Source organism: Marmota monax, unplaced genomic scaffold (genome assembly GCF_021218885.2).
Source record: "Marmota monax isolate L192 unplaced genomic scaffold, Marmota_monax_Labrador192_F-V1.1 WCK01_AAM20220418_F8-fsc00007, whole genome shotgun sequence".
NCBI lineage: Eukaryota > Metazoa > Chordata > Mammalia > Rodentia > Sciuridae > Marmota > Marmota monax.
Genome location: NW_026692781.1, coordinates 13,054,954 through 13,067,148, shown reverse-complemented (window position 1 = coordinate 13,067,148; position 12,195 = coordinate 13,054,954). Strand labels below are relative to the sequence as shown.

Genomic DNA, 12,195 nt, shown 5'->3' with positions numbered 1-12,195 from the left:
TCCCAAGCCCTTTTTATTTATTTTTTTATTTTGATACAGGATCTAGTTAAGTTGCCCAGGCTGGCAACAAACTTCAATCCTCCTGCCTTAGCAAACTGCTGGGACCACAGCATGTACCACCCTGCCCGGCAATACGAGCTTTCTTTTTTTCCCCTGGCATTTTTTATTGATGTGTTATAGTTGTACATAATGATGGGCTCTGTTGTTATATATTTATACATGCATATAAGACAGCAATATAATTTGGCCCATATCATTCCCCCAGCACTTCTCTCTTCCCTTCCCACCTCCCACCCCTGGTCCCCTTCCTCTACTGATCTCCCTTTGACTTTCATGAGATCTACCCCCACCTTTCTTTTCCTTTTTCCTATTTAGCTTCTGCATGTGAGAAAAAACATAGGACCCTTGGCCTTCAGAGTTTGGCTTATGAAAATGCTAATATTCTTGATGAGATACTTTCATTTTTTTTATGTGAAGTCTATGAGATTTGATGTATATTTTATACTTAGAGCAAATTTCTGATTGTACTAGCCACATTCCAAAGTACTTGATGGCCATGTGTGAGTTAGAAGCTAATAACTTGGGCAGTGTGAGTCTATCCTCTTTGGCAGAATTTTTCTGGCTTCTTCAGCTTTCAAGGTAGCCTCTTGGTTTTATTGAACATCCCTGATTCTCCTTTGTATTTTTGTTGACTTCCCTTTATCTCTCTTTCGTCACCCTCTGATAGATGCCACATACCCTCTCCCCCCCAAAATACCTGTCGCACTTCTTCCCAGACTTAGTTCTATCTCCTTCAAGTACCTAGAAGCTCCGTCAAACTGATAAGATGATCATAAGCATATTGCTTAAGTCGGGCTGAGAGATAGGAACTGAGAAAAGAGAGGAAAAGTGTTTTCACTTCCTCTTTTAGTCTAGCAATGCCCAGAACTCACTTCAGTGTACACTTTGAATGTTTTTTGTTTTTCCTTCATTTTCACATTCTGTCAACCCCTGGGTCATATTTTCATCCTTTTGCAGGAATCTTATTCTACAAACATGTCCATATGCATCATTTGCTGTACTTACCACTTAGGCTTTGGGACAGCAGCTGATCTAAAGTGCACTTGGAGTATCTGTGCAGCTGTCTATAGTAGCTACTTACAGGATGGCATGATTGATTTACTGGGTATCAGAGTATTGTGGTTGACATGCTTTTGGCTATTTAGGGTGTCTTATTTTAGCCTGAGAAGGACTCTGAGAGTCTGTTTTGCATACATCCCATGGCATATATGATAAATCTGAATTATGAAGCTGCCTCTGTGTGTGTGAGCACCTCAGGATGAGATGTAACACCCTCACAATCTACTTACTTTGGAGTTTTATGCCAACCTGTTTTTGTTTTGTTTCTTTCTAGGGTGTTGTGGCAATAGAAATGTGTAGCTCTTGGGCTGGGGTTGTGGCTCAGCAGTAGAGCACTTGTCTAGCATGTGCAAGGCCCTGGGTTCAATCCTCAGTACCATATAAAATACATAAACAAAATTACATATAAGAGGAAGTGAGGGGAAAGGGAAAAAAAACAAGGGGGAGAAATGAATTACAGTAGATGGGGTAGAGAGGGAAGATGGGAGGGGAGGGGAGGGGAGGGAGGATAGTAGAGGATAGGAAAGGCAACAGAATACAACAGACACTAGAATAGAAATATGTAAAACAGTGGATGTGTAACCCATGTGATTCTGCAATCTGTATACGGGATAAAAATGGAAGTTCATAACCCACTTGAATCAAATGTATGAAATATGATATGTTAAGAACTATGTAATATTTTGAACAACCAATAATAAAAATGTTTAAAAAAAGAAAAAAAAATAAAGGTATTATGTGTAACTAAAAAATAAATATTTAAAAAAATGTGTAGCTCTAGAGAGTCAGCATGCTTTAACAGGCAGGTATTTGCACAGGAAATACTGCATATCACCAGGTTTTTTACTTACATTCTCTTTTAGGGAATAATATTGCCTCATAGGAATAGTATCCTTTGGGGGTTAAAATAGTATTGGCCCAATCTAGAGGATGAGGTCACTTAATACCATTTATAAATGAAAATAACTCACTTCTCACTGGCTTTCATCACTACTAGCATGTGTTAAATAACAAGTTTTTGACTCATAAAATTTAATAGGACCATCTGAAGGTTCAGGTTTCTCACCTGTTTGGGGAGATTAGTGGACACCTGTTTGTACCCATGTTTCATTTACTCAGCTTCTATATTAACCATCTCTAATAAAGCATTCTTGAGATTTCTAGGCACCTCCTTCCCAACACTTTAGCTAAGAATAAATGAAACTTAGCTAGTGCACATCTATGATCCCAACAGTTTGGGAGGCTAAGGCAGGAAGATTATAAGTTCAAAGCCAGCTTCAGCAACTTAGCGGGGCCCTAAGTAACTTAGTCAGATTCTATCTCAAAAAAAAAAAAAAAGTTGGGGATGTAGCTTAGTGGTTGAGAACCTCTGGTTTCAATCCTTGGTACCAAAAGACAAACAAATAAAAAGAATAAAATAAAAGTCACTCCCAGTGCTTAATAAATTATCTCTGAAATTCAGCTAACTTCATGATTCATTTCACTTTAAGGATGCTCTTAAATCATTCCTTGTGTTGTCTATATATGGACTAAGTTCATGAGAAATTACTTTGTTTTATAAAAATTAAACAAGTAATGAATAGATTTTATTATTCTTGATAAAATTCTCTGTGAGTTCTAATATGTGCATGTACATATCCAGTTATAACTTGGACATGAGAGAAACAGACTGACTTCAAGTAATTGTAAATACATAAACACAATATTTTAAAAGTAGAAACTATGAGATTATATATATATATATATATATATATATATATATATATATATATATATATTACCAAATAATCTGGAAAAATGAAGCATATTTTACATGAAAACTGCTTTTCTTTGCATTGAGATTGGACTAGAGTTTAGGTTAACAGAGATTTCCAATATCAGAAAGCTGAAAAAATCCTCTTGCTCCATACAGCCTGCTCCATGCTGGAAAATACTGAGTTGGTACTTTTGCTCTCATAATCAGCTCTGCAATATCAATCCTAATAATGATCCTGGGGTATCCCATTGTATATGAGCCTTTAAGTCTGAATTCTGGTGTGTGCATGTAGGTCTGTGGTACACTTATTATGTGGAATTTTAGACTTAATCTAACTTTATCCTAGACTCTTGCTTCACACACTTCTTTTTGTTTCAGAATTTGGAAGAAATCCTATGGCAAGATAACCTAGAAAATTAGTATCAGGTTTGGGATATGTCCACCATTTTGAATGGGCAGCCAGCATCTATTTCTTGGGTTTGAAGTTGTTCTCCTTGATGATAAGGTTTTGTAAGACTTCAAGTTACCCAGGCATGTATCTGGGAATAGCAGAAAGAACATGTGTTTTGAAATCCTATAAACTTGGAGGCAAATACTGCTCTGACGCTAATTATGTGGCCCTGGATAATCTTATCTTTACAATTATTATATCATGCTTATTGTAAACTTGTTGAGAAAAATAGAGATTATGTCCTCAAATCAACTAGCCAACTGTTTTGCTTGTAGTTTTCTATCAAGCCAGGCTGGGGTTGTGGCTCAGTGGTAGAGCGCTTGCCTAGCACATGTGAAGCCTTGGGTTCAATCCTCAGCACCACATAAAAATAAATAAATATGGGCTGGGGATGTGGCTCAAGTGGTAACGCATTTGCCTGGCATGTGTGGGGCGCTGGGTTCTATCCTCAGCATCACATAAAATAAAGATGTTGTGTCCACCGAAAACTGAAAAATAAATATTAAAAAATTAAAAATAAATAAGAAAAATAAAGCTATGTGTCCAACTATAATATATATATATATGTGTATATATATATATATATATATATATATATATATATATATATATATATGGCCATGATGTGATCATAAGGATATAAGGATTTGGATTTGAGAGTATAAATTCAACTCTTTTATTTAATTGGGATAAGGAACCTGCATTCAGGGGTCCCAAGTCATAAGTCCCAGGTCAAACTATAGCATTGTTTGAAAAATGTATGGTATCAGGATTAAGGATGAAGCTTAGTGGTAGAGTAATTTATTAGCATGTTTGATGAGTTCAGTTCCCAGCATTGAGAGAGAGAGAGAGAGAGACAGTGAATTTATGGCTTCTTTCAAGTTCTTTGATATTTGTTGTTTTAACATGGTGTATGGCATGTAGTGTAAATCGAATCTATATGAATGAATCATGCCCTTAGCCACTTAAAATGTCAATGGAATTTTAATAATTTTTCTGTTTAATTTCTGCATACAGATTTCTAGCAACGAGAGCAATCTAAGTAGTTTTGCATTGTCTTTTTTATAGTAGAAAATATAATTTTATATGTTGTTTAATATCCCCATCTAGGACTATGTAACTACATTCAGATTCATATTTATATCAATGAAAGAAAGCATTTGAAAAGAATGCATGATTTATAGGATACAAAAGAATTCATTTTCATTCTTTTTGAGATTTTCTTTATGCCATGTAATTTACTGAGCTGATAAGTAATTTTTGTGCTTTTCTGAAATGATTTTTTTTCTCTTAGGAATGTAGAAGTTGAAATGAAGAGAAATAAAACCTTATATTCATTTAATACATGGGATTACTTTATAGAAGGAGAAATTAAAGTGGCTTAAGCTTTAAAAGGTTGAGGAATTATTCTTGAGTTTATACTGACTTATTTGCATCATTTGAATTTTGTTCTTTCTTTGTTGCTTCTTTCCTAGGTTACTTGCTGGTTTCAAAAAACCATAAGAGATCTGCAGGAACAAAGTCTAGGTTCATCACTTTCAGACAATGAGGAGCTAACTTGTAAGCACGAGGAACTAACAATAAAAGCAAAGGTAAGAGACACTAAAAATAATTGAAAATGCATGGGGTTCTCTTGAATATGTTTGTATGAGTGATTTAGAGGAGGGCTTCTAGAACAGCAAGAAAACCAACATCTTTTATAATCTCTATATTCTTAATGGTGAACTACATATCAGATGCTGTGCTAAGAGAGTATATTAGATGCTTTCTTTAAATTATCACAAAAACCCTAAAAAGTATGTATTATTTTTCTTGTATTATGGATCAAACCAAAGAAACAAAACAGAGGCTTGGAGATGCAAAATAACTTGACCATTACAGTGTCTTCTCAATGACAGTGTTGGAATTTAATTCTAGATTTTGTCTAGTCCATGGCTCAAGGTCTTTACACTTTGGTAGTTTTCTAAATAATTTTGTCTATCCTGAGATCTCAACTCACTATCACTTTCAAGGTATAGTTTGATAACTGTTCCCATTTACATTTCCCTAGTTCCTTGACTCAAAATTTCTCAATTTTATAAGAAGTATGGGCTGCTGGCCAGATAATTTCTTGTTGATATCTGGAATGTGCAAATATAGACCCATGGAGGGCTGGAAGCATGATGAACAGGGAAGCTGGACTATGGTTGTTCCTCTTTCCATTGAATTTTGTTATTTAGAAATCAACTCACTTGTACAAGTTGGGTCTGTAAATACTTTCCACAATTCTTTATAGGTGCTCCATATTGATCTGTAAGAAAACAAATTCCGACATAATAGACTGAGTGAGAACTGTGAATACTGTATACAGCATCAAGATTTAAAGAACTCTGAATTATTAATATAGTGGGTGGTTAGCAGCTGTAGGTAAAGCCGTCACGAAGTTCTGGAAAACAAGGCACCAATGCTACCTAACAGTGGTCGAAAAAAGTGAAAACAAACCAACTATTCACATGTCTAGGATGGGAATTGATGGGGAGGGGACAGGCAGTAGATTGCATTTATTTAGATTTAAATCTTCTCATAGGGATCATGACATATTTTTGTCTTGTTTTGTGTTAGTTTCTTTCTTTTATTTGAATACTGTAGTAAATTTTGGGTGTTCAAACTGTTTGACTTGAATATCTAAGTGATCGATAAAAGGCACTGTTATAGGAGTCTGTTGATCCAACAGTGATGCTCCTTTTTTAAGTTCTTTACATTTTTTCAGCATTTAAAAAATCTACTTATAAAGTTAATTTTTATTGAGGTTATACAATAATTTATTCTGTGTGTATCAAACTCAAATTTTATCAGAGAAAATTCTGTCAAAATCTTCAAATGCTAAGCACAAGGGATGGTTTGAATTGCGTATGATAGCTACTTCCTTTAAAACAAGTGAGCAAAACCAGTATAACCACATAATTTAGACTTACCGTGAGTTTTGGTCACTATAAACATGGAGTTAGTATGGTTTTTTACAGCCATGAGGAGAAGTAGAATATTTGTTAATGTCTGACTTTGGTTTTAGCAGGGCACAATTTCTGTCACAGTTTGCAGTTCATATTTGAAACTCTGATATGCCTAAATAGAAAAGCATGCAGATAACCTTTCCATCATTATCCTTAAATTACAAACATGGCTGTGCCATTTTGCATTTCTGCCAAAAGTGAATAAGACTTACTATTGTTCCATATCCTTGCTAACATTTGGTACTGTAGGTATTCTGGATTTTGGCTGTTCAAATAGGTGTGCAGTGGTAGCTCAATGTTGTTTTAATTTGTATTTCCCCCGATGACACAGGTAGCAGAGTATCTTTTACATCTATTTGCCTCTATATCTTCTTTGTTGATATATCTGTTAACATCTTTGGCTCCTTATTTTAATGAGGTGTTTTGTTTTCTTACTGTTGAGTAGAAATAAATTTTTAGTAATACACATTTTATTATGCCAAGTGAACTGTGGAAAAATTCAAAACTCGAAGGAAAATAAAAGTTAATCCTTCAACTGAAAAATAATCATTATTAATATTTTTGCACATTTCCTTTCAGTCTTTCCATATATAACCCTAGAGATACATGAGAGTCATGGTCTTTTGCTCCATCATATTGATGAAATTCAAATAGGAGGATTACTCATTTTATTATACAAAAAGTTAAGCTATAAGAATATCCAAGAAAATATTATAAAAAGGACACTAATTCCTGATAACTTCCATGATGTTCCCGACTAGTCTATCTGCTTCCTTTAGGGTTTGAGCTATTCAGGATCTCATGCAGAAGCTGACTATTGCCCCAGGCAAGAGGTTTTCAAGGCAAACTATGTCTGGAAATTGAGGCAGAGAAATCTCTCCATTACATCACTGAGCCTAAATATATTTTCTCAAAATAAATATTAGTGTTTTTGACTAGGAGTTCTTGTTTTCTTTCTTCCTATTAAGCATTCTTTTTGATGTGAAATTCTTTCCAAATTACAGGTTGGCCTATGGAACCCCCAGTCTCAATGCTGTCTTTAGAGACTGCAAAAATATCAAACAGTTATTCATTCATTCATGCATACATGCATTCATTCATTCATTTTGTGGTACAGGCGATTGAACTCAGAGAAGCACTGAGTTACATCCCCAGCCCCCCCCCTTTTTTTTTATTTTGAGGCATAGTCTAAGTTGCCCAGGTTAGTCTCACACTTGCTGAGGCTGGGCTTGAACTTGTAATCCTCCTGCCTCAGTCTCCTGACTCATTGAACAGCTATGCAGAGTGGATCAAACAAATAGAGATAAATACTCAAGACAGGTATAGTGGAACATGCCTGTAATCCCAGGAGACTGAGGCAGAAGGATCACAAATTCGTGGCTAGCCTGAACTATTTAGTGACATCCTCTCTCAAAAAGTTAAAAGGGCTGGAGATGTGGCTCAGTGGTAGAGGGCTCCTGGGTTCCATCTCTAGTACCACAGAGAGGGAGAAGGGAAGGGAGAAGGAGAGGGAGAGAGAGAGGGAGAGGGAGAGGGAGAGGGAGAAAGAAACAAACATAATTTTTTGATAGAAACACTTTTAAGAATTTGTCATCAATTTGGGACACTAGATTGTTCAATGGCAACACAACTGGTTGTCCAAGGCATCAGGGGTCTCTGAATCACATGCATTGAAAGAGCTCCATCAATGGAAGTGCAAAAGATGGAGGGGCACTCTATTCTAGGGTTTGAGCAGGTGGATGGAATATGTATGGTTGGTTAGGAGAGTTCTTTCCAGAATAAGGCAGAATTAGGCAAACAGCATCAGAATAGTTTGTCCATGAAAACAATGAAAGGTCCTAGTAATGAACACAGATGAGAGAGAATAAAGAGAATCATCTCAGAGGCAATAGATGTATCCACAGCCATCAATTGGAAGCAATAGTAAGAATCCATGGTCATTCCTAGTAAATTTCTACAGGTTGGGGGCTAGCAAGATTCCTGAGGCAGTGAGAAGTGGGACTAGAAGACCTCAAAACTCCCTTTATCTTTCAAACCCCATCAAGGAGATCAGATTATATTGCAACATCAGTTATGCTTGCTATATTTAAAGCAACATCAGTGTAAAAACACTTTTCCAGAGCTGATATGAAGGAGTAGGACCGGGTTGGGAAAATGGCAACCCGTATTGAAAGAAAAGACAGCATCTTATCCCTTGGGATTCCCAGCAGGCAGTTGGGAAGAGAAAACATTACCTAAAAACGTACCCCAGCATATCTCCAGTCTGTGGCATCCACCATGATTCTATTTAACTCAGCCACATGCCCCAGACACTGAGGTTCAACCATTCTTTGGCTCCCCAACAAATGACCTCTAAACCTCTCACTTTGTTGGCCTTTACAAGAAAGACAGCATCTAGTTTGAAAGCTCAGTGCAAAATGAAGATTTATAGGCTTTTAAAAAAAATTATTGAGAATTTCAGGATAGCAGCAGCAGAGAACTAAGCCAAGCCTGGGGTCCTTCTAAACGCAGGCCCCTGTGTGATTGCACAGGTAAGTTGATAAAGCCACTTCTATTTACAACCTTAGGAGTGCTGGAGGGACCTAGAAACTTTTGTTGCTTAGACATTTTCCTTAGCCACTTTTATAAACCTCATATTTTCTTAACACACACGAGAAAGGAGAGCTATAATTTTTTGTCCTCCCCATACTCTAAAGCAGAATATTTTCAGGGAGTAAAGCAACACCTAGAAGTTGACTGTAATGCTATAATGAGTTGCATCTAAATTAAAAAAATAAAAACTGGTAAAAATTCCTGCTGTGTCACTTATAACTTGACCTCTCTGAGCCTCACTTTCCTTATCCAAAAGGAGGAAACTTGAAAATTCAAGTGGAAAATATTTGCGAAAGCCCTCTCCTTTTAGTGGTGGCCCCCCAAGTGTTGTATCTCTTCTAATCTATAGGGTGAAATTTCAAATAGTTTTCATCTGTGCTTTTTCAATACTGGTATTCCTTATTGAAGAAGGAAGCCCATTTTCTACGTTGTTATATAGGAAACAGTATATTACATTTTGAATTTCTGTTTGGTATGGATATGAAGAGAGGGAGGGGAATGTTCCTTTCAAAGATTTAGCAGAAATAGGGCGTCAAGCTGGGGATTCATTAGTAAAACTCATATAAGTAATCTGATACACAGAGAAAGCAGGTGTTTCTACTGCCCACCATGAGATTGAACAGCAGGGAGTGGTCTACACAGCTTGTTAGTGTATTCAGTTAAGTTCTTTCCAAATAAACTTCCAAAAATGTCACTATCATTTCTTGCTGAAATACATTCAAAACAAGAAAGATAACCACTTTTTTTCCCTCCCTCCTTCCCGCTCTCTCTTATTTCTTTCTTCCCTCCCTCTCTCTTCCTTCCTTCCTTTCTTTTCTTCTCCCTCCCTCTCTCCCTCCTTCTTTTCTCCCCCTTCCCTCTCTTCTCCCTGCCCCAACCCCAACCCCTTCCTTTCTCTGGGATTGAACCCAGGGGAACTTACTCAGCTACTGAGCTACATCCCCAGCCCCTTTGTATTTTTTATTTTCAATCAGGGTCTCACCAAGTTGCACAAGCTGACCTTTTGCATTAGCCTCCCAAGTTGCCTTGATTATAGGCATATACCACCATACCCAACAAATTTTACAACTCTTATCTGTGGTACCTTATTCAGCATGTGTTGAAATCCTTGAACTGAGGGATATTTTTTTAATATTTATTTTTTTGCAGTTGTACACAATAGCTTTCTTTCTTTCTTTCTTTTCTTTTCTTTTCTTTTCTTTCTTTCTATGTGGTGCTGAGGATCAAACCCAGGGCCTTGCATATGCGAGGCGAGTGCTGTCCTGCTGAGCTGTAACCCCAGCCCCTAAGGGATATTTTTAATACATACTTTGTGTTTAATAATTTTAAACTGTACTTTCTTTACTGAATATAAAAATAGTTTTCCTTTTACATATGTAACAGATAAAGAAATAAGCAGACATGGTTGATTATAAATTGTGCTTTGGTTTAGAACTTTAAATACTCTTAGACTGTATCCTAAATCAAATTAATACCCCATGACTTAAATTCACCTTTCGAGCCCAGACTTATTTGTAGGAAGTATAAAGAGAACCTATAAATAATACTTCCTCATTGCAGGATCTCCTTTGAGGAGGCATAACCCATTTCTTAGAACTGCCTTCAGGAACCAGCCTGGACTTCCAGAGCTTCAATGCATGGTTCAATTCAGGCCCTTTGTAGTGGGTGTCTTGGTTGAGTCTGGATTAGTGCTTCTCAACTGTGGCTACACATTAGAGTTACCTGGGTAGCTCTGAAAGTTACAGACATCTAGATGTCATTCTCCAAGTCTATGTAGTTTTGTTTAAAAAAAAATTAGTGTAATCTTAAAGTGTTTGTAGTTTCTATCAAAACAGGGAGCTGGGTTTCTCGCTCCTTCTGAAAAACTGGAGATTATCAGGTCTGCCTTTCCGTGTAGACATAACAACTCTTGGCTACAGTCCAGGGATACTTGTCTCCTTTAGAGAAGGCTTGTGTGCTCTCGTTGGACAGAGGCCCCACATTCCATCATTACCTATCTCTTCTCCCACTTATTTGCATTATGTTCCTGGCCCTTGTGAGAATTTGAGTTTGTGACCTGAAGGGCAATGAGATACCATCCAAGCAAGGTAGTAGCTGATGTGCATTTTAGTTACCTTGAAAACAATGTGAATGATAGTAATAGGAAAGAGTGAGATTGAAAACAGGGAAAATCGCTTTGGAAACTATTTCCATTTGAATAGGAGTGACTTTAAAGTCTCTTCTAAGATGGAAGTTATTAATCTCCATCTTTAAGATTTAAAGGAGACGTTAGCCTTGTTATTCAAGGTGTGCCTCTCAGTCGCAGCAGCATCTGAGTGTTAGAAATGTAGATTCTGAGACTCTCCAGTCAAACCTGTAGAGTCAAAATCTGTGTTTTAATAATTTATCCAAGAATATTAGTATTCATGATAAAATTTAAGAGGTGTTGAGGGTCTTTTTTCCACCATAGAATCCATGTATGTCCATGTATGTCCAAAGTTCCTTCAGTTTTCCATACCCCCACCCCCAAAACATGAACATATGTTGTTATAAAGTCCTTCATTAACTAGAATCTTCAAAATTCTGAGAGTCAAACTAAAAATGACGTAAAGAAACATCATCTTCAATGGTTTAGTACAGCAGCATTCACATTATTCAGTTTTAAGATTAAAACCATCTTCCATGATTCATCACTTAATCCGATTTTCCAAGTCATTGAAAATATTTTCCAGTTGTTGCTGAGTGATTTTATAAATTGGATCTGTGATCTTGGCCCCAAGTTCCATCATATAATATTATTTAAAGATCTTTTTAAAAATACCAGTGCTTAGGTCCCATGAAAACTTTATTCAGAGAGTCAAGTTTAAAGTTATAAAATATTTAGAAATATGAGAAAAAGAAGTAAAGCAGAATCTCCTGCAAGTTTGATTGGTTTAAAAGCATAATTATCATCAGTAGAGCTAGTACAAGTGACTCTCTAAAAATATGTTGATATTTATATAGTGTGTATGTGTGTGTGTGGGGGGGTTATTTATTTACATATTTTTGCAATATTGGGAACTGAACCCAAGGGCTTTCTACCTTGAGTCACATCACATTCCAGTCCTTTTTATTTTTATTTTGGGATAAGATCTTGCTAAGTTGCTGAGGCTGGATTTGAACGTGTGATTCTCTTCAATCAACCTCCCAAATTGCTGGAAAACAGGTGTGCACCACCACACCCAGCTGTAGGTGTGTTTATACACAACTGTGTGTGTGTTGTTTTGCAATGTGATTTTTTCGATTAGTATTATGACATAGCATTTCCC

The 12,195-nt window shown here is 36.5% G+C and overlaps 1 protein-coding gene across 4 annotated transcripts in view; it reads left to right on the top strand.

The window, feature by feature from the left end:
- The window catches only part of Ccdc141 (coiled-coil domain containing 141), a 196,143-nt gene that overhangs the window by 61,624 nt on the left and 122,324 nt on the right, over positions 1-12,195 (top strand). For all 4 annotated transcript variants that reach the window (XM_046447264.2, XM_046447263.2, XM_046447265.2 and 1 more), the window contains one exon: positions 4,802-4,918. In XM_046447264.2, the coding sequence (XP_046303220.1) occupies positions 4,802-4,918 (117 nt within the window). The remainder of the gene's footprint in view (positions 1-4,801; positions 4,919-12,195) is intronic.